The 22,540-nt window shown below is 38.1% G+C and overlaps 1 protein-coding gene across 1 annotated transcript; it reads left to right on the plus strand.

Annotated features, from left to right (window-relative positions):
* The first annotated feature begins 948 nt into the window (after positions 1 to 948).
* On the plus strand, positions 949 to 17,122 carry LOC134326727 (tripartite motif-containing protein 16-like). Its single transcript, XM_063008903.1, has 6 exons — positions 949 to 1,824; positions 1,942 to 2,037; positions 2,850 to 3,083; positions 3,588 to 3,747; positions 4,071 to 4,130; positions 16,329 to 17,122. The coding sequence occupies exons 1-6, from the start codon at positions 1,234 to 1,236 to the stop codon at positions 16,859 to 16,861; spliced, it is 1,674 nt and encodes a 557-aa protein (XP_062864973.1). The 5' UTR covers positions 949 to 1,233; the 3' UTR covers positions 16,862 to 17,122.
* The last annotated feature ends 5,418 nt before the right edge of the window (positions 17,123 to 22,540 follow it).

Below are 22,540 nucleotides of genomic sequence, written 5' to 3' on the forward strand. Positions count from 1 at the left end.
TCCTTTAGTTCAGCAGAAGTGAAACTGCTCTGATCCTGTTCTCTCTCTCTCTCTCTCTCTCTCCCTCTCCCTCTCCCTCCCTCTCTCCCTCCCTCCCTCCCTCCCTCGCTCCCTCCCTCTCTCTCTCTCTCTCTCTCTCTCTCTCTCTCTCCTTTAGTTCAGCAGAAGTGAAACTGATCTGATTCTGTTCTGTTCGAGTGCGGATCTGTTCCGTGTCTGTGTTTGTAGTTTTGTTGATAATTGAAGTTGATGAACGCAGGTGAGTTGATACATTTCCACACTTCTGTACATTACTGTGTATTGTTACTTTATGTAGTTCAGATTGTTGATTTGATTTAAACACACTTGTTTTGAACAGAACACTCACGAACTAAACCAGGAAGTCTTGGACATTCGCCTGACATTCGAGTTTCTTTCGGCTCGTTCTCGGCTAATAAACATCAAAAAATGAGTGAAACTGCATTAACTGATTCTGCAGTAAACAAGGAACAAACTACAATCAAATATGTTTAAAAGTTTTTTCTGTAAATGTTTATTTTCTGTTATTTTGTAACTGTGAGGTTCATCTGCGTTGAAATGCTAAGGAAATGCTAAGGGAGCGTCTACAAAGTGCATGAAGCCGAGGTGTAGTTATTACCCAGTGGCATGTACCATTCAATACAACTGTATAAAGTCCTACAGTATGGGTACAGTAAACATATATAGTGTCAAAAATTCTAAAATCAATCATTTTAATATAATAAACGATGCAATAGTTACCTAGTGACATGTACCACCCACTACACTTACATTACAGAAACAAACCCTACAGTATGGGTACAGTAATAAAGAATTAAAAGTAAAAAAAAAAAAAAAAAATGTTTTATATAACCAAGGATTTAGTAGTTAACTAGTCACTTGTACTAGTTACTACAACCACATTATAAAAATCCTACGGCATGGGTACAGGGTACATTAATAATAAAATATAGAAGATTAACAAAAATTAAGAAACACAAATTTTGATAAGATGAAGGTTGTAGTAGTTAACTAGTGTATTATACTGCTTACTACAACAACATTACACATTAAAAGTCCCACAGCATTTTTACAGTAGATAATCAAAAAGTTTAAAAATGAACAAAAATCTAGAAACGTAAACATAAACATGACGCTCACGAACTAAACCGGGAAGTCTGAGCTGCTGTAAATAACTTGCTGTGTTTACTGGTGTCTCTGTTTACGTGTAGAAAAATGGCCGAGTCCAAAATTTCAGTAACTCAGGACGAGTTCAGCTGTTCAGTCTGTCTTGAAACACTGAAGGATCCAGCTGCTATTCCATGTGGACACAGTTTCTGTATGGTGTGTATTAATAACTGCTGGGATCAGGAGGATGATAAGGGAACATACAGCTGTCCACAGTGTAGACAAACCTTCACTCCAAGACCTGTTGTGAGGAGAAACACAATTCTGGCTGGAGTTGTGGAGAAACTGAAGAAAACAGAACTTCAAGCTCCACATCCTGGTCACTGTTCTGCTAAACCTGAAGATGTGGATTGTGATTACTGTACAGAGAGAAAATGCAAAGCAGTAAAATCCTGTCTGGTGTGTTTGGCCTCTTTCTGTGAAACTCACCTTCAGCCTCATTATCGAATTCCTGTTTATAAGACTCACAAGCTGGTTAAAGCCTCCAGACGACTCCAGGATCAGATCTGCTCTCAGCATGATAAACTGCTGGAGGTTTACTGTCGTACTGATCAGCAGTGTATCTGCATGTTGTGTATCATGGATGATCATAAAGGACATGATACAATATCAGCTGCAGCAGAAAGAACTGAGAAACAGGTAAAAATATTATACAGCTCTCTTTAACAAGTAACAACTCATTAGCATTTACACTGATGTTGTTTATGTGGTGCTCGTAAACAATACAAGTAAATTCTGAATTGTTATTCTGTGTAGAAGCAGCTGCTGGAGATCCAGAGAAAATTCCAGGAGAAAATCCAGAACAGAGAGAAGGAACTTTGTGAGCTGATAAACGCTGTGGAGTCTCACAAGGTAAGTTTTATACACAAAAAGCTCTCAGGATCAGTCCGACTCTCCTTCATTAAACCAATCTCTATTAAAAATGAGATATTTTATATCTCGAGTAACTTTGGAAGTGATGGAGCATTTTTGTTCATGAATTAAAAAAATCTTTAAAATCTGCCTGGTTAGTTGGTAATTGATGCTGTACAACAATTCTGAGGTTGTGCTAATAATTATAAGGGTGATAAGATCAGATTAGGACTGAGCCGCCCAAAAAGATTATTGATTGTTGCTTTGGATCAAGATGCTTAAACATAAATGACTGTATAAGATTTCTGGTAAAGACTTGAGAAGATCACTACATTGAATTTCCCAGTCCTGGCCAGGCTGCTGTTTTCTGTAACAGTATGCTACCACCAGCACACTTTACAGTATATATGGTGGTTTTAGGTTTTATTAGATTTAATCCACACATATAATTTTGAATTAAGGACATACAGGAGCAGGTGTGTTGTATCAAAATCTGTGAGGAAATATAACATGCTGATAAATGCAGTAACAACTAAAGTGATGATGAACGCTGAAGAAGTGCTGGAGTTTAAGGTGGAAGGTAGAAGACTGGAACTCTTTCTTATATTTGGGAAGTAGAGTATCAAATATTGCATTATGTGGACATGATGATGATGGAAACATTTTCAAGGGTATGAAGAATCAAGCCATTTAGCACCATCACCAAGCTATGAGTGATGAAAGTCTTAGTCTGGCCAGTAGCTACATGTGAATGTGAAGGATGGACAAATATCTGAGTGAGAAACGTTTCCTCTTTCTGAATCTTCTAACAGTGTTCTGCACAGACAGCAGTGAAGAACATTGAGAGGATCTGTACTGAACTAATCAACTCAATTAACAGAAGATGCTCTGAGATAAAAGATCTGATCAGAGATCGAGAGACAGCAGAAGTAAGTCGAGCTGAAAAAATACTGAAACAGGTGGAGCAGCAGATTGTAGAGCTGAAGAGGAAAGATGCTGAACTGGAACAGCTTTCACACACAGAGGATCCCGTCCATTTCCTCCAGGTAACAGCACTAAAAATAATTATATTATTGCTGCACCAGTCCAAGTAATAAAATATGTTCAGAATGTTAAAAAACTTGATGACAGTAACATCAAAAAGATAAGAAATAGTATTTTGTGACTTGTAAACATCTGCTGGTTTTAGAAACACGTGATGCAGACAATAAAAGATTGGGTTCAATATTTAGGTAATGGTGCCTCTAGTGGACAGGTAGTGAAATAACAGGGCTGGTGTTGCTTGATGAAGAATGTTGTGTTTAAACTGTAGGATTATTTAATTATGCATTTTAGAGTCGTTGCTCATAAAAACTGGTCTGTACCTGAATGTTTCTTTTATACCCAAACACAGCTGGATTATCTGTTTAAGATGTTTTTGGAACATTTTACAATCTTCACAGTAGTCTAAATTTGTCCTTGTATCAACTATTTTCAACAGTTTTACAGGCACAAGTTTATTATTTTATTAGTTTAATCTAATTCTGTGAACATTATCTGTCTGGATGTAGAATTTTCAGTCTCTCTCAGCTCCTGCTGGATCTGCTGAATCAGCCACCATCACAATCAGTCCTTTCCTCTCATTTGATGATGTTACAAAGTCTGTATCTCAGCTGAGAGAGAAAGTAGAAGAATTCTGGAAAGATCAGTGTGAGAAGATACCAGATGAAGGTGAGTTCAAGCCCTCAGTGTTCCATTGTCTCCAAAATGCTTCGGTACTCAAACATCAAACAAAACAATCAAATCCACCAACATGAACATTTTACATCTAACAACATCATTAATTTACTCATTAACCCAGTACTGGTCATGGTCACAGTGAGTCCAGGGTTGAATGAAATACACTCACACTTGGTCAGTAACTTAGAATTAAGGTCACTTTAGACGAACACTAGGAGAACATGCCAAACTTCTTATTGGCGGTACCTGCGACCATTTCTGGTGTAATTATTTATTTACTGTGATTAGTGATTGTACTGTTACTCTTTCTGCAGTGAAGAAAGTCCGGATTACTTCACCTCCTGAAGGTGAAATCAGAGAAGATTTTCTACACTGTAAGTTTCTCACAATCACACAAACATACACAGTGCAGTGAAAAAGTATTTGCACCCCCCAGTTATCTGTATTTTTACATATTTGTCACGTTACTAGTTCAGATGCTACAGCAGCTCAGTCTGGTTTAAGTCTAAATCTGATTAAGTCCAAAACCTAAACTTTATTTCCTCAGATTTATTTTAACAAAGATCTGCTCTTGTTATTTGGAATTGTTGTGTTTTTATATTGCACAAGTGTTTAATCTTTAAATCATGAACTGATGACCAGACGTTCTTCTTTAATCCTGAAACACCATCACACAACCACCACCATGACTGACTGTTAGTAAGATGTTTTTTATTGTAAAATGCTGTTTTAGCTTCATTGCAAGTATAAGAATTCTGACTCATCAGTTCACAGAACATCATCACCAAAAAGCTTGAGGGTCATTAAGGTTCTTATATTGGTAAATGAGAGGCGGGGCTTTATGTTCCTCTTAGTTAACAGTGATTTTACCCTGTGACTCTCCCATGGATTTTACTTGTGCTCAGTTTCCTTCTAATACTGGAATCATTAAATCAGATCTAAATTGAGGTCAGCAGGTCCTGCGGTTTCCTAAATGTTTGTTTGGGTTCTTGTATGTTTTCCTTGATGAGACATTGATGAGCTCCTGAAGCAATCTTAACTGTTCCAAGTGTCATTTAGAGATCATGGCTCTTACTGTGGTTCACTGAAGTACTAAAATCTTAGGATTGACTTTGTAACTTTTTCCAGACTGATATACAGGGTGGGCCATTTATATGGATACACCTAAATAAAATGGGAATGGTTGGTGATATTAACTTCCTTTTCAAGATGGGTGGTGACCATGGCGGCCATTTTGAAGTCGGCCATTTTGTATCCAACTTTAGTTTTTTCAATGGGAAGAGGGTCATGTGACACATCAAACTTATTGAGAATTTCACAAGAAAAACAATGGTGTGCTTGGTTTTAACGTAACTTTATTCTTTCATGAGTTATTTACAAGTTTCTGACCACTTATAAAATGTGTTCAAAGTGCTGCCCATTGTGTTGGATTGTCAATGCAACCCTCTTCTCCCACTCTTCACACACTGATAGCAACACCGCAGAAGAAATGCTAGCACAGGCTTCCAGTATCCGTAGTTTCAGGTGCTGCACATCTCGTATCTTCACAGCATAGACAATTGCCTTCAGATGACCCCAAAGATAAAAGTCTAAGGGGGTCAGATCGGGAGACCTTGGGGGCCATTCAACTGGCCCACGACGACCAATCCACTTTCCAGGAAACTGTTCATCTAGGAATGCTCGGACCTGACAACCATAATGTGGTGGTGCACCATCTTGCTGGAAAAACTCAGGGAACGTGCCAGCTTTCCAAGTGTATTGGTCAGAAACTTGTAAATAACTCATGAAAGAATAAAGTTACGTTAAAACCAAGCACACCTTTGTTTTTCTTGTGAAATTCTCAATAAGTTTGATGTGTCACATGACCCTCTTCCCATTGAAAAAACTAAAGTTGGATCCAAAATGGCCGACTTCAAAATGGCTGCCATGGTCACCACCCATCTTGAAAAGTTTTCCCCCTCCCATATACTAATGTGCCACAAACAGGAAGTTAATATCACCAAACATTTCCATTTTATTTAGGTGTATCCATATAAATGGCCCACCCTGTATTACAATTACTTTTTTGATCTATTTTGGAATTTGTTTGGACAGTGGTGAAGTGGTTCTGACAGTGATCATGCCTCAGATTAGGGACATTTTTGGTCCTTGCTAAAGACCACTGTTTCATGTACTTTTCTTCTATAGTTATTTAAAATCACCAAGAACTTTAGAGGTTAAAACAAGTAAAACAACCATTTAAACTGCTGTCTGTATATTTTTGCTCCAGGAGGTTTTATAAATCTTTATGATTCAGTCACAGAAACCCTTGAAACACACACACACACACACACACACACACACACACTCACATACACCAACACACATTTACACAGACACACCCTCTCACACACGTTTACACACATTCACACTTACACACACATTAACAGACACACACACACACTCATATGTGCACACACACACACACACACACTGAAACACAATTCAAAAAGCTTTATTAGCATGACGTTGTGTTTGTTGTTGGATTGTATGTTGCTGGTGTGTGTCTGTGTACTGTTTGTGAATGTGTCATGTTTGTGGGGTGTTTCTATATGTCTGTGTAGTGTTTTTGTGTGTTTGTGTAGTTTTCATTAGTTTGTGTAGCGTTTGTGTGCATTTGTAAATGTTGGTGTCTGTGTATTTGTGTAGTGTCTGTGTGAGTATGTGTAGGGTTTGTCTGTGCTTGTGTAATGTATTTGTGTGTTTGTTTGTGTAGTGTTTGTAACAAATGTGTGTGTTTGTGTAGTGTACAATACTACAAGTAATATTTGTGTTTGAGTAGTATTTGTGTGTTTGAGTAATATTTGTGTTTGAGTAGTATGTGTGTGTTTGAGCAGTATTTGTGTGTTTGAGTAGTATGTGTGTGTTTGAGTAGTATGTGTGTGTTTGAGTAGTATTTGTGTGTTTGAGTAGTATGTGTGTGTTTGAGTAGTATGTGTGTGTTTGAGCAGTATTTGTGGGTTTGAGTTAGTGCTGGACAATAATTCGATATCGATATATATCGCGATAGAAAATGTTTTAATAACGGTGATATGATTTTTAAACAAATTCGATCGATATACATTTTGTAAGTGCGTGATGAAGTACGCCACAGGCACGAAGCCATTGCTCAGCGTTACCGCTCTGATTACACTACAACACGCTACCTACAACACGGTGGATATTAGCGGCAAAATGAGTTCAACAGCTGGGAGGGAACGAGCATCCACAGTCAGGGTCGGGCCGGGGGGGGGGGGGGTTGAATAATATTTGTGTTTGAGCAGTATTTGTGTGTTTGAGTAGTATGTGTGTGTTTGAGCAGTATTTGTGTGTTTGAGTAGTATGTGTGTGTTTGAGCAGTATTTGTGTGTGTTTGAGTAGTATGTGTGTGTTTGAGTAGTATGTGTGTGTTTGAGTAATATTTGTGTGTTTGTGCAGTATTTGTGTGTGTTTGAGTAGTATGTGTGTGTTTGAGTAATATTTGTGCTTATGCGTAGTGTCTATATGTCAGTGTAGTGTTCATGCTTTTGTGTAGCATTTGTTTGTGTTTGAGTAGTAGTTGTGTTGTAGTAGTATTTGTGTGATTGTGTAGTGTCTTTGTGTATGTGTAGGGTTTGTATGAGTTTGTGTAATATATGTGTGTTTGTTTGTGTAGTGTTTGTGTAATGTACAGTATCTTACAAAAGTGAGTACACATTTCTGCAAATATTTGATTTGATCTTTTCATGGGACAACACTATAGAAATGAAACTTGGATGTAACTTGTATAGCAGTATAGATTTCCTTCTGAAAATAACTCAACACACAGCCATTAATGTCTAAATAGCTGCAACACATGTGAGTACACCCCACAGTGAACATGTCCAAATTGTGCCCAAAGTGTCAATATTTTGTGTGACCACCATTATTATCCAGCACTGCCTTAACCCTCTTGGACATGGAATTCACCAGAGCTGCACAGGTTGCTCTTCCACTCCTCCATGATGACATCACGGAGCTGGTGGACGTTAGACACCTTGAACTCCTCAACCTTGCACTTGAGGATGCCCCACAGGTGCTCAATTGGATTTAGTCCATCACCTTTACCAGAGGTGGAAAGTAACAAATTTTTTGTGCACTTGTACTTTTTAAAGTAGATTTTACAGCCAGTAATTTTACTTTTACTTAAGTATGTTTTGTATTAAGAACTGTAATTCGCTACATTTTAAATAACATTCGTTACTGAGTAAAAAAAAGAAAACAATAAAAAACTCGACATCAAACCTGCGCAAATGTAGAGCAGTGGTGGCTAAACTGTTAGATCCATAAACAACTCTATGAATCAGTTCATTTGGTGAAGAGATTCAGATGTATAAACCAATCAGAGCTTCCGAATTCACATTCTAGGTGGAATTTCAATCTCTCTCTTCATTGGTTGTTGTATAAATGACAGTTTAGTGAGCGAATAACCAATGTAAGCTTTTTACAGGGAAAGCCGAGAGAATAAATGATCTACAATAGTTTTTATAAGGTGGGTATGGATTTATATATTCTGGAAACATACAAGATGGTCTTATATAAAGTGGATTATATATTTAATGGAACAACACATGGATATAGATCGGTAAGCAGATAAGTGGTTATGATTTTCTGCTGTTGTGTGATTGATCTGGGTCGCGGTTCTGCTGTTTACGGTACGCTTTCATTTTGCAACGATAGCAAAGCATTATGAAATATTGTGATTTTTTAAGTAAAACGGACAGCATAAATGTGATTAAGATTCTTCTGGTTTGTTTTTGATCATGTTCCTACGACGGTGTAAGACCCGTTATATTTTTTATAAGTGCAACCCTAACCCCCCCCCCTCCCACACAGGTAAACACCTGACATCCCACCCCCCACACTATGTCTTCCACCAACCCAACAGCCCATGGTGTTTTTTTTTATTTCCAGTTCTAAAAGTTGGCAACCCTAGTTGGCACTATTGACCTGAACCAAGTTAGTTAGCGTCAAGTCCAACTAGTTATAAAATACAGCGATTTATTGAGAATAAACAGAAATAATGCTGTTTTTAATTGATAACAGCAGTTGCAGTCTGTTAGGTGTGTAAAGTGGTTAACGTTTACTCTGAGTACAGTTTAAATTTTAAGAGTTAATTTTTACTTGAGTAGATTTTTAGACTAGTAATTTTACTTGTACTTAAGTAAAAAATCATCAAAGTAATAGTACTTTTACTTGAGTACAATATTTTAGTATTCTTTCCACCTCTGACCTTTACCTTCAGCTTTGTCAGCAAGGCAGTTGTCATCTTGGAGGTGTTATTTGGGGTCATTATTGTGTTAAAAAACTGCCATGCAGCCAAGTTTCCGGAGTGAGGGAAGCATGCTCTGTTTCAAAATGTCACAGTACATGTTGGAATTCATGTTTCCCTCAATGAACTGCAGCTCCCCGGTGCCGGCAGCACTCATGCAGCCCAATACCATGATGCTACCACCATGCTTGCCTGTAGGCAAGAGACAGTTGTCTTGGTACTTCTTACCAGGGCGCCGCCACACATTCTGGTCACCATCTGAGCCAAACAAGTTTATCTTGGTCTCGTCAGACCACAGGACATTCCAGTAATCCATTCGTGGACTGCTTGTATGGTCTGAGCACTGACAGGCTGACCTCTCGCTTCTTTAACCTCTGCAGCAATGCTGGCAGCACTCATGCGTCTATGTTTTTAAAGCCAACCTCTGGATATGACGCTTAACACGTGGACTCAACTTCTTTGGTCGACCCTGGTGAAGCCTGTTCCGAGTGGAACCTGTCCTGGAAAACCGCTGTATGATCTTGGCCACCGTGCTGTTGCTTAGTTTCAGGGTGTTAGCAATCTTCTTATAGCTTAGGCCATCTTTGTGGAGAGCAACAATTCTATTTCTCACATCCTCAGAGAGTTCTTTGCCATGAGGTGCCATGTTGAATATCCAGTGACCAGTATGAGAGAATTGTACCCAAAACACCAAATTTAACAGCCCTGCTCCCCATTTACACCTGGGACCTTGACACATGACACCAGGGAGGGACAACGACACACTTTGGCACAATGTGGACATGTTCACTGTGAGGTGTACTCACTTATGTTGCCAGCTATTTAGACATTAATGGCTGTGTGTTGAGTTATTTTCAGAAGACAGTAAATCTACACTGCTATACAAGCTGTACACTGACTACTCTAAGTTATATCCAAGTTTCATGTCTATAGTTTTGTCCCATGAAAAGATATAATCAAATATTTGCAAAAATGTGAGGGGCATACTTACTTTTGTGAGATACTGTATGTGTGTATGTGTAGTGTCTGTGTGATTGCGCAGTGTTTGTGTAATGTGTGTTTGAGTAGTATCTGTGTGTATATGTAGTGTTTGTGCAGTGTTTGTGTAATGTTTGTGTGTGATTGTGTAGTGTTTGTGTGATTGTGTAGTGTTTGTGTGTATGCGTAGGGTTTGTATGTGTTTGTGTAATGTGTGTGATGTATGTGTGTTTGTGTGATTGTGTAGGGTTTGTATGTGTTTGTGTGCTGTATGTGTGTGTAGTGTTTGTGTGTATGCGTAGGGTTTGTATGTGATTATTTAATGATTGTGTGATTGTGTCTGTGTTTGTGTGATTGCGCAGTGTTTGTGTAATGTGTGTTTGAGTAGTATCTGTGTGTATATGTAGTGTTTGTGCAGTGTTTGTGTAATGTTTGTGTGTGATTGTGTAGTGTTTGTGTGATTGTGTAGTGTTTGTGTGTATGCGTAGGGTTTGTATGTGTTTGTGTAATGTGTGTGATGTATGTGTGTTTGTGTGATTGTGTAGGGTTTGTATGTGTTTGTGTGCTGTATGTGTGTGTAGTGTTTGTGTGTATTTGTGTAGTGTTTGTGTGTTAGTGTAGGGTTTGTGTGTATGCGTAGGGTTTGTTTGTGATTATTTAATGATTGTGTGATTGTGTCTGTGTTTGTTTGTGTAATGTATGTGTGTATGTGTAGTATCTGTGTGATTGTGCAGTGTTTGTGTAATGTTTGTGTTTGAGTTGTATTTGTGTGCATGTGTAGTGTCTGTGTGTATTTGTGTAGTGTTTGTGTGTTAGTGTAGGGTTTGTGTGTGTTTGTGTAATGTATGTTTGTGTGGTGAAGTCAAGATTCAAGAGTTTTACTGTCATGTGCACAGAAGAACCAGCAGTTACACTGTACAATGAAATTCTTACTTTGTTCATCCTCCAAACATCAATAAGTATTGTACATAAAACAAAATTAAACTAACACAATAAAAGAATTAGTATAAAACTTTTTCAAAAAATATTTACATTTAAACTATAAAAAAAAAAACGTTTTATATACAAAGTAATAAAAATAGAAATAAACTAAGGCAGTTCTGATAAATGTCCTGTAGTGCAGGGAAGGACGTTCCAGAAATTCTTTGTGCAGTTTTTATTACACGCTGGAGTGCCTTCCTGTCCTCTGCAGTGCAGTTTCAATACCAGACTGTGATGGAGCTGGTAAGGACACTTTCCACTCTACATTTGTAGAAGTTGCTGAGAATTTTGGTTGACATGCCAAATTTTTTTAGTCTTCTTAGGAAGTACAGTCTCTGTTGTGACTTTTTGATGATGTGGTGTGTGTTGCAGGACCAGGTGAGATCCTCACTGATGTGCACACCCAGGAATTTGAAGGTTTTCACCTTCTCCACTACTGTTCCACCTATATACAGTGGTGTATGCTGTTCTCCTCTCCTCCTGGGGTCCACAATCAGTTCCTTTGTCTTGTTGATATTTAATGAAAGATTGTTGTTCTGACACCAGCCCACAAGATCTGCTACCTCCTTCCTGTACGCCGTCTCATCCTCCCCAGTAATAAGACCAATGACGGTGGTGTCATCAGCAAACTTAATAATACTGGTGGTGTTATAAGAGGCCACACAGTTATGTGTGAAGAGCGAGTACAGAAGAGGGCTCAGCACGCAGCCTTGAGGTGTCCCAATGTTTATGGTCTTTGTGCTGGATGTTCGCGTGCCAATCCTGACTGACTGAGATCGGTCAGATAGAAAATCTAGTATCCAGTTACAGCACAGCAGTCTCTGATCTCACGTTGTGTTGTTATCCTGGTTCTCAGCTCATCCAGCTTGTTTTCGAGGGAGCGAACGTTAGCCAGAAACAGGCTAGGTAGCGGTGGTCGTGTAGCCCTAGCCTTTAGCCTAGCATGAAGCCCACCTCTCCTGCCACGCTTCCGTTTTGGCCGCTCTGTTCGCCGTCTACGTCGCTCGTCCAATACCGGTGCTGCTGGGCCATGCTGCTTGAATTCGGGTTTGTGTGTGTTTGTGTAATGTATGTGTGTGTTTGTGTAGTGTTTGTGTGATTGTAATGTTTGTGTGTATGCGTATGGTTTGTATGTGTTTGTGTAGTGTTTGGGTAATGTATGTGTGTGTTTGTGTAGTGTTTGTGTGTATGTGTAAGGTTTGTGTGTGTTTGTGTAATGTTTGTGTAATGCATGTGTGTGTTTATGTAGTCTTTGTGTGTATGCGAAGGTTTTTGTGTGATTGTGTAGTTTGTGTGATTGTGTAGGGTTTCTATGTGATTGTGTAGTGTTTGTGTGATTGTGTAGTGTTTGTGTAATGTGTGTGTGTTTGTGTGATTGTGTAGTGTTTGTGTGATTGTGTAAGGTTTCTATGTGATTGTGTAGTGTTTGTGTGATTGTGTAGGGTTTGTATGCATTTTTGTTCTGTTTGTGTAATGTGTTTTTTGTAGTATTTGTGTATATGTGTAGTTTCTGTGTGTATTTGTGCATTGTGTAATGTGTGTGTTTGTGTAGTGTTTGTGTGTATGCGAATGGTTTGTGTGTATGCAAATGGTTTGTGTGTGATTGTGTAGTGTTTGTGTGTATGTGTAGTGTCTGTGTGATTGTGCAGTGTTTGTTTAATGTGTGTGCTTGTGTTGTATTTGTGTGTATGCGTAGGGTTTGTATGTGATTGTATAGTTTGTGTAATATATGTGTGTGTTTGTGTAATCTATGTGTGTGTTTGTGTAGTGTTTGTGTAATGTATGTTTGTGTTTCTTGTCATGTGTAGGGTTTGTGTGTGATTGTGTAGTGTTTGTGTAATGTATGTGTGTTTGTGTAGTGTTTGTGTGATTATGTAGTGTTTGTGTAATGTATGTGTGTGATTGTGGACTGTTTGTGTAGTGTTTGTGTGATTGTGTAGTGTTTGTGTGATTGTGTAGTGTTTGTGTTTGTGTAGTGTTTGTGTGATTGTGTGTATGTGTAGGGTTTGTGTGTTTATGTGATGTATGTGTGTGTTTGTGTAGTGTTTGTGTAATGTATGTGTGTATCTGTGTAGTTTTGTGTTATTGTGTAGTGTTTGTGTGTATGTGTAAAACGTGTGTGTGTTTGTGTGATTGTGTAGGGTTTGTGTAGTGTGTGTAATGTATATGTGTGTGATTGTGTAGTATCTGTGTGATTGTGTAGTGTTTGTGTGTAAGTGAGTTTGTGTGATTGTGTATTATTTGTGTAATGTATGTGTTTGTGTGTATGTGTGAGTTTATGTGTTTGTGTCTGTGTGTATGCATGTGATTGTGTCTGTGTGTATGCTTAGGGTTTGTGTGTGATTGTGTAGTGTTTGATTGTGTAGGGTTTGTGTGATTGTGTAGGGTTTGTGTGATTATGTAGGGTTTGTGATTGTGTAGGGTTTGTGTGATTGTGTAGTGTTTGATTGTGTAGGGTTTGTGTGATTATGTAGGGTTTGTGATTGTGTAGGGTTTGTGTGATTGTGTAGTGTTTGATTGTGTAGGGTTTGTGTGATTGTGTAGGGTTTGTTTGATTGTGTAGGGTTTGTGTGATTGTGTAGGGTTTGTTTGATTGTGTAGGGTTTGTGTGGTTGTGTAGGGTTTGTGTGATTGTGCAGTGTTTGATTGTGTAGTGTTTGATTGTGTAGGGTTTGTGTGGTTGTGTAGGATTTGTGTGATTGTGCAGTGTTTGATTGTGTAGTGTTTGATTGTGTAGGGTTTGTGTGATTGTGTAGGGTTTGTGTGATTGTGCAGTGTTTGTGTAGTGTTTGGTTGTGTAGGGTTTGTGTGATCGTGTAGTGTTTGATTGTGTAGTGTTTGATTGTGTAGGGTTTGTTTGATTGTGTAGGGTTTGTGTGATTGTGTAGTGTTTGTGTGATTGTGTAGTGTTTGATTGTGTAGGGTTTGTGTGATTGTGTAGGGTTTGTGTGATTGTGTAGGGTTTGTGTGATGGTGTAGGGTTTATTTGATTGTGTAGGGTTTGTGTGATGGTGTAGGTTTTTTTGATTGTGTAGGGTTTCTGCGATGGTGTAGGGTTTATTTGATTGTGTACGGTTTGTGTGATGGTGTAGGGTTTATTTGATTGTGTAGGGTTTGTGTGATGGTGTAGTTTTTTTTTTTATTGTGTAGGGTTTGTGTGATGGTGTAGGGTTTATTTGATTGTGTAGGGTTTGTGTGATGGTGTAGGGTTTGTGTGATGGTGTAGGGTTTGATTGTGTAGTGTTTGTTCGATTGTGTAGTGTTTGCTTGATTGTGTAGTGTTTGATTGTGTAGGGTTTGTGTGATTGTGTACGGTTTGTGTGATTCTGTACGGTTTGTGTGATTGTGTAGTGTTTGTGTAGGGTTTGTGTGATTGTGTTGGGTTTATTTGATTGTGTAGGGTTTGTGTGATAGTGTAGGGTTTGTGTGATCTTGTAGTGTTTGATTGTGTAAGGTTTGTGTGATTGTGTAGTGTTTGCTTGATTGTGTAGTGTTTGATTGTGTAGGGTTTGTGTGATTGTGTATGGTTTGTGTGATTGTGTACGGTTTGTGTGATTGTGTAGTGTTTGTGTAGGGTTTGTGTGATTGTGTTGGGTTTGTGTGATTGTGTAGTGTTTAATTGTGTAATGTTTGATTGTGTAGTGTTTGCTTGATTGTGTAGTGTTTGATTGTGTAGGGTTTGTGTGATTGTGTAGGGTTTGTTTGATGGTGTAGGGTTTGTTTGATTGTGTAGGGTTTGAGTGATTGTGTAGTGTTTGATTGTGTAGTGTGTGATTGTGTACGGTTTGTGTGATTGTGTAGTGTTTGTGTAGGGTTTGTGTGATTGTGTAGTTTTTTTTTTATTGTGTAGTGTTTGATTGTGTAGTGTGTGATTGTGTAGTGTTTATGTGATTGTGTAGTGTTTGATTGTGTAGGGTTTGTGTGATTGTGTAGTTTCTGTGTGATTGTGTAGTATTTGATTGTGTAGGGTTTGTGTGATTGTGTAGGGTTTGTGTGATTGTGTAGATTTTGATCGTGTAGTGTTTGATTGTGTAGGGTTTGTGTGATTGTGTAGGGTTTGTGATTATGTCGTTTTTGATTGTGTAGTGTTTGATTGTGTAGGGTTTGTGTGATTGTGTAGGGTTTGTGTGATGGTGTAGGGTTTGTGTGATTGTGTAGGGTTTGTGTGATTGTGTAGGGTTTGTGTGATGGTGTAGGGTTTGTTTGATTGTGTAGGGTTTGTGTGATTGTGTGGGGTTTGTGTGATTGTGTAGGGTTTGTGTGATTGTGTAGGGTTTGTGTGATTGTGTAGGGTTTGTGTGATTGTGTTGAGTTTGTTTGATTGTGTAGGGTTTGTGTGATTGTGTAGGGTTTGTGTGATTGTGTAGGGTTTGTGTGATTGTGTAGGGTTTGTATGCATTTTTGTAGTGTTTTTTTAATGTGTAGGGTTTGTGTGATTGTGTGGGGTTTGTGTGATTGTGTTGGGTTTGTTTGATTGTGTAGGGTTTGTGTGATTGTGTAGGGTTTGTGTGATTGTGTAGGGTTTGTGTGATGTGTAGGGTTTGTGTGATTGTGTAGGGTTCGTGTGATTGTGCAGTGTGTGATTGTGTAGGGTTTGTGTGATTGGGTAGGGTTTGTGTGATTGTGTAGGGTTTGTGTGATTGTGTAGGGTTCGTGTGATTGTGCAGTGTGTGATGGTGTAGGGTTTGTGTGATTGTGTAGGGTTTGTGTGATTGTGTAGGGTTTGTGTGATTGTGCAGTGATTGTAGGGTTTGTGTGATTGTGTAGTGTTTGATTGTGTAGGTTTTGATTGTGTAGGGTTCGTGTGATTGTGTAGGGTTTGTGTGATTGTGTAGGGTTTGTGTGATTGTGTAGGGCTTGTGTGATTGTGTAAGGTTTGTGTGATTGTGTAGGGTTTGATTGTGTAGGGTTTGTGTGATTGTGTAGTGTTTGATTGTGTAGGGTTTGTGTGATTGTGTAGTGTTTGTGTGATTGTGTAGGGTTTGTGTGATTGTGTAGTGTGTGTTTGTGTAGTGTTTGTGTAATGTGTGTGTGTGTGATTGTGTGTATGTGTAATGTGTGTTTGTGTATTTTGTGTGTTTGTGTGTGTGGTGTTTGTGTAATGTGTGTGTTTGTGTAGTGTTTGTGTAATGTGTGTGTGATTGTGTGTATGTGTAGGGTTTGTGTGTGTTTGGATTGTGTGTTGCTATGTATAATTACACACACACACACACACTACACACACACACACACACATACACACACTGTACACTCTCTCTCTCTCTCTCTTCTATGTTAATTGGTTTATTTTGTGTTTCCTCTCCAGATGTTTGTCGGTTCACACTGGATCCAAACACAGCACATAAACTCCTCCGTCTGTCTGAGGAGAACAAAGTGGTGACCTGCAGTAGAACATTACAGTCGTATCCTGATCATCCAGATAGATTTGATTATTACTCTCAGGTTGTGTGTAGAGAGAGTGTGAGTGTGAGTGGACGCTGTTACTGGGAGGTTGAGTGGAGTGGGGATGATGGGGTTGATATAGCAGTGTCATATAAAAGCATCAGCAGGAAGGGAGATGGTGATGAGTGTGGGTTTGGATGTAATGATCAGTCCTGGAGTTTAGACTGTTCTCCATCCAGCTTTTCATTCTGGCACAATAACAAAGAGACTGAAATTCCCATAATGCCGAGTTCCTCTAGAATAGGAGTGTATGTGGATTATGAAGCAGGAACTCTGTCCTTCTACAGCGTCTCTGATACAATGAAGCTCCACCACAGAGTTCAGACCACGTTCACTCAGCTCCTCTACCCGGGGTTTGGTCTTGATTTAGGATCAGAAGTGAAACTGTCAGATTGAACAAATTAAATGTAAAATTTACATGAAAGTGTAACATTAAACTGTTTGAGTGATTTTAGAATCTGTGAGGCAGTGATACATTTATGAAGAATTTCTTTTTCAATTTATTAATCACCATTTATTCAGTGCTGTGAAAAAGTATTTACCCCCTTTCCTCATTTGGCAAGATGGCGGCGCGTGTACATCGCGTGTATTACTGCATTTCATTGGCTCTGTACTTGTTTACTCTGCACAATGACAATAAAGTTGAATCTAATCTAATCTGATTTCTTCTTTTCTTAAATATTTATCATCTAAATGGATTCAGATATTAAAACTAAATTAAATAAAAGACAAACTGAATATTTAAAAACATAAAAGAGAAGATTTCTGTACATTACAAAATGGTAAATGTGATCATTTTCACCTTAAACTTCTTTCTTCTCAAGTCTATTACACTCCCCAAAGTTGAGACAGTATGAAAAATGCAAATAAAATTATGCAAATACTATTAAAAAGAATAAAAAATACATTAATAATAATAATAATAAAGTCACAAATCTGTACCTATTGAACAAGATGTAATGTAATTCTAGCACCACTAGATGGATGATGAACTCCACATGATTATAAACTCCACTTTAAAAGTCAGTTAAACAGTAAAGATTGTAATTTGGCTTTTTTAAGTTTAGCTAATAATAAATGCAGTACAAGGAGACCTTTGATTTTCAAAGGCAGTTAAACAAAGTTACTTGCTGATATCGGTGGTAATATTTTGTAATATTTATTTGTTCTTTCCTATGTACCAGAAAAGTCGTCTTTGCTGCCTGCAACACCTTACAAATCACATTTTTTCTTGCTGATGTGATGTTGTATTGAAACCAAAATGAATTAATAAATAAATAAATTACAGCTTGTTGCTTGGGTACAGATTTGTGACATTCTTATTATTATTGCTATTATTATTATTATTTTATTTTTTTAATTATTAAATGTTCCTGTTGGGTTTGTTGTTATTTTTTTGAAAACTGTTCATGTTTTGAAGTGTAAAACCATAAACAGCACCGTCTATAAATAAATGAATCTTGTGCTTCCACTTGAGATTTTTGTTTATGTGAACAATGTCTGAAATTTGACGAGCTTGATTAGTTTGTAATATGTGTTAAGATGATGATTGAACATAAATGTTAATTACTTATTTGGTTATTTTAGTTTCAATACAATGTAAACTTTCAAGATAAAGAAAGCAAAAATAAAAATGTCCCAAGTGTTTTGGTAACGTGTTGTAGACCTGATTTGTGACTGTTTTTGGTATACAGGAAAGAAAAGGCCGAATGCATGTGAAAATGTTTTAAGGTTGTTGTGTTGTGCAGTTTAACCATTGTGTTATTACAACAACCCAAATGTGAGGTTCTTTCTTTACAATGGATCAACTATGTAACTTTACTGCAGCTTGTATTTAAATGAAAGGTTTACATTGCTGTCTTCAGGATTTCCTCTTTAGTGATATTTTATGTTAATAGCTGTTCTGATCTAAAAGATGCTGCTGCCTTTGACCTTTAAAACTGAGAAGTGATTTGTGAGATAATTAAAATAAGTGAAATGGTTTTATATTATTTGTGCAAACATTTGTTTATTACAACTTTAAACCTGTAATTAAAGATAAAGATTTTAAATGTGTCTTTATTTGCTTTAACTGAGCTAAAGTTTTTAACAGGGACACAAATGACAGTTTGTGTAGCAGAGCTGGACACGCCTCACTATTGAAGTGGAAGGTAAACCCACACTCCTGCAAGAATGGAAATAGTAAGTAAGTAAAATGTTTTTATAAAGCTATAAAACTACTTCCACTGACCAAAGTACACAGAGCTCACACTTGTCAGAGACAACGTTTGAAGCCCAGGTCAATCGGACCTGCTAGTTAGAGAAAGCTCACTCGTTCGTTAGTTTAAGTCCAAAAGTGTACGTACGGAGATCAAACCCACGACCTTGGCGTTATTAGCACCACGCTCTAACCAACTGATGTCCAAGTGCAGTGCATATACCCACATACCCGATTCTACACTGACAGCCCTTCAGTTCTGTCCAAATTGGAAGAATGTTCTTTTGGTTTGCGTAGATGTTAAACAAAGCTACTCACCCAACGTGGGGCTCGAACCCATGACCCTGAGATTAAGCATCTCATGCTCTACCGACTGAGCTAGCCAGGCTTAAGCAGCAAGTCAGAACAGACAGCTCATCGGTCAGACCATCAGAGTGATGTAGGTTTAATTCACTAACATCACGACCAGATTAAGAACTAATTTACAGTTTACAAACAAACACAATTCAGAATAAGCAACAGAAACAGACACAGACTTACTGTCACTTTTAAACTACTACACAATTACTGAACCTGCTCCATTATGCTTTAAACCTCAGTGTATATTATCTAGAAACAGATGCTCTTCATATAGAAATATGCTTTACATTTGCTTGATGGTAATAACTCTTAGTGAAGTCTTAATGAACAATTAAAACATCAATTCAGGTTGTTTTTAGTTCAACTGGAAAAAAAAAATTAACAGTAGCTCAACTTCCTAAAACCCAGAATCTACACGTACAAATCCTAGGACCTGAGTCGTATCTGCTCCAGTCAGTGGTTGGCGGCATTAAGCTCAGTCAAGAACTTTAAGAAATATATAGTTTAAACAGAACACACATATAAGAACCCATTAAACCTCTTAGATGTGTATTAAGAAAGTCTGAACATAAGAAATGACTAGACAGTGATGTCTGAAGTAGGACTGAGATCTCTGATCATTAAAATAACATTAAGCTGCTGCATTTCTGGTGCAATAACAACCAAATTCAGTTTAGGAGCCGCTCATTTTTACAGAGCTTCACTGTAGTGATGGGTCGGTCGCGAACGATCCGGCTCTAAGAGTCGGCTCTTTAAAGTGAACGACGGGATCCGGCTCCTGATTGGGAGCCGATTAGTTTTTTCCCATTTTTTTTCTGTCAAAACCGCACGTGATTGGTCAAGATACATGGTGGCGTTTGTGTTTACATGTGATGGCACATAGACTGTGTATCTGTCCCCTCAGAGAGAATCTTTTTAACAGGGCAGATCATAACAGAAAGGAGAAACAGGATTAACCCATCAAAGATGAGCTCCTTGGTTTTTCTGAATGCTAATCTTCACTAAATACTTACAAATAATACTGTCACCTGGATTTTCTTTTTGTTTTGCACATTTTCATTTATATTTTGTTGAGTGTGAGTGATGCTTCGTTGATGTTATGCTGTTTCATTCTAGATGCTTGTTTATTTTGTTTTGTTTAGGATTTTAATGTCACGTTTTACACTTTGGTTACATTCATGACAGGAACATTCACCTCAGTTGCACGTCTTTGGACTGTGGGAGGAAACCGGAGCACCCGGAGGAAACCCACATGGACATGGGAAAGACATGCAAACTCCACACAGAAAGGACCCGGACCACCCCACCTGGGGATCGAACCCAGGACCTTCCTGCTGTGAGGTGACAGTGCCAACCACTTAGCCACCGTGCCGTCCCGCTCTAGATGCAAATGTACAATTAATATACACAATCAGATCTTTTTGTCTAATTGAGATGGGTCTTTGTTTTTGTATTTTATAATTTATTGTTGGAGCACTCTGTTCCATGTTGAGTATATAAATAAAAGCAATTTAAATAATAAACATTTAATACAATGTTTTTTTTTTTTTACATTAGTAATTCATTTTACATGTAATTTGGTAATAAATTAATTTAAGCAACAAAAAAATCTAAGGACCCAGTTGGGAGCCGAAAGAACCGGCTCTCTAAAAGGAGCCGAAATTCCCATCACTACTTCACTGAAAGTGTGCAGACTCTCAAATGTTTTTTATGCTGCCATGCAGCTGGTTGAATGTAGTTAGTGTAGAATTATGTACAAAGATTTTAAAAACAAAAACTTAATGGATTAGCTCAATTGGTTAGAGCAGGGGTGCACAACTTCTTTATACCAAGGGCCGATTTCACATAAACACCTAAACCAGAGGGCCACACATTTCATTTTTACAGATCTGTCCACATTAATTTGTAATACAGTTAGGGCTGGGTGATATTGAAAAAAAAAAAAAAGATTAATTTCAGGTGTATTATCGAGTCTCGATTGCAATTTCTTTTTTGTTTTTGTATAATGCAATTGAAAATGTTTTATTTAAAAGACGGCAGAAATGCAAAAATAGTAACAGCACCACCTATAATTATCCTTTCAAGGAAATCAAACTTTATAACAATATAACAATAATTAACAATAATTTGAACAAAACAGACATCTTAATTAGCTATATCCTTTATATAAAAAACTCACAAACAACTCACTTTAAATAATGTGCAGCATAAGAAAAGTGCAAAACCACAAACAGTTCTTTACAGGTTTTTTAAAAGGAACTCGAGCTTGTTTACTGTTTCCACCATATAAGTGAGTCTGTATCAGTATCTACACTGGGGGACATCAAGTAAACACTCAGCTCAGCTTTGATTTTGTCCTCTTGTGATTGGGGAGTGGATGGAGGGGGCACATTCCACGTCTAACCAGTGATAGCTTGGTGGTTAAGGTACTGGACTAGTAAGCAGAAGGTTGCTGGTTCAAGCCCCGCCACCACCAAGTTGCCACTGTTGGGTCCCTGAGCAAGGCCCTTAACCCTCAATTGCTCATCGTGTTCCGCTCATTGTGTAAGTCGCTTTGGATAAAAGCGTCTGCTAAATGCTGAAAATGTAAATGTAAATCTAACCATATGGACTACAATTTCCATGAGCCCCTGGACTGTCACGTGACTATAACATGTCCCCGGTCAGCCAATCCTGATCGCGCTCACCGTCTCCGGAGTTTTGATTCAGTTCAGCTGTGTTCGGTTCCATGAATCTTATTTAAACTCTTCTGTTTGAGTCTCGTTGTGAAGTTTTGCCGATCGTGTTTGTGTCCTTATTTCTAAATCTAACCGTTACCGTGTATAATCCTTGCTGTCTTCCGTTTCCTGCCTGTCTGTTTATCCTCTGGTTTTGGATGTTGTACACTGTTTTTGCCCTTTTGATATTAAACTTTCCCTGATGTATATTCCGCGAGCGTCTGGTCAGTTTCTGCTTCATGACATGTTGGTATTTTAATTAAAATATAAAGTATGTAAACAATCGCGATTGTCACATTTCTAACATCATGTGAAAACGTTCATTCGAATTAATCATGAAAATCGCCCAGCACTAAATACAGTTATATCAAATCAGGTAGTTAGAAGAAATGTGTTGGTCAGTGGGAGATACTGCAGCATCTTTCTGACACCAGCTGATTAATGTGGTCGCAAGCACAGCAGACATGAGAAAATACCTGTATGTCCATTCAGGGTTAAATTTCCTCTGCTCGAGATCCACTTTACTTTTTTTACTCGTACTTGGTTTGGACAAACACATGGTACCGCTGAGGTAACTTGTATTTACATCATTTACTTTTCAGTCACAATTTCATGGAATTACCCGGTGAATTTAAAGTGACAGCATCATTTATTTAAAAATGCATCAGCACTTTATTTGGCGGGCCGGATCGAGAGTTTTGCCGGGCCGGATCTGGCCCGCGGGCCGTATGTTGTGCACCCCTGCTTTAGACTGTTGTAATGGGCTGTTGTTATTGTTATAAACTGAAGCTACTGTGGCAC

The sequence above is a fragment of the Trichomycterus rosablanca genome, chromosome 14 (genome assembly GCF_030014385.1).
Source record: "Trichomycterus rosablanca isolate fTriRos1 chromosome 14, fTriRos1.hap1, whole genome shotgun sequence".
NCBI lineage: Eukaryota > Metazoa > Chordata > Actinopteri > Siluriformes > Trichomycteridae > Trichomycterus > Trichomycterus rosablanca.

Excerpts from the sequence above, each read along its gene's own strand:
- LOC134326727 (XM_063008903.1), top strand. The coding sequence starts at position 1,234 with ATGGCCGAGTCCAAAATTTCAGTAACTCAGGACGAGTTCAGCTGTTCA. Across the intron at positions 1,825-1,941 it reads CAGAAAGAACTGAGAAACAG|AAGCAGCTGCTGGAGATCCA; the intron begins GTAAAAATATTA and ends TATTCTGTGTAG. Across the intron at positions 2,038-2,849 it reads ACGCTGTGGAGTCTCACAAG|TGTTCTGCACAGACAGCAGT; the intron begins GTAAGTTTTATA and ends ATCTTCTAACAG.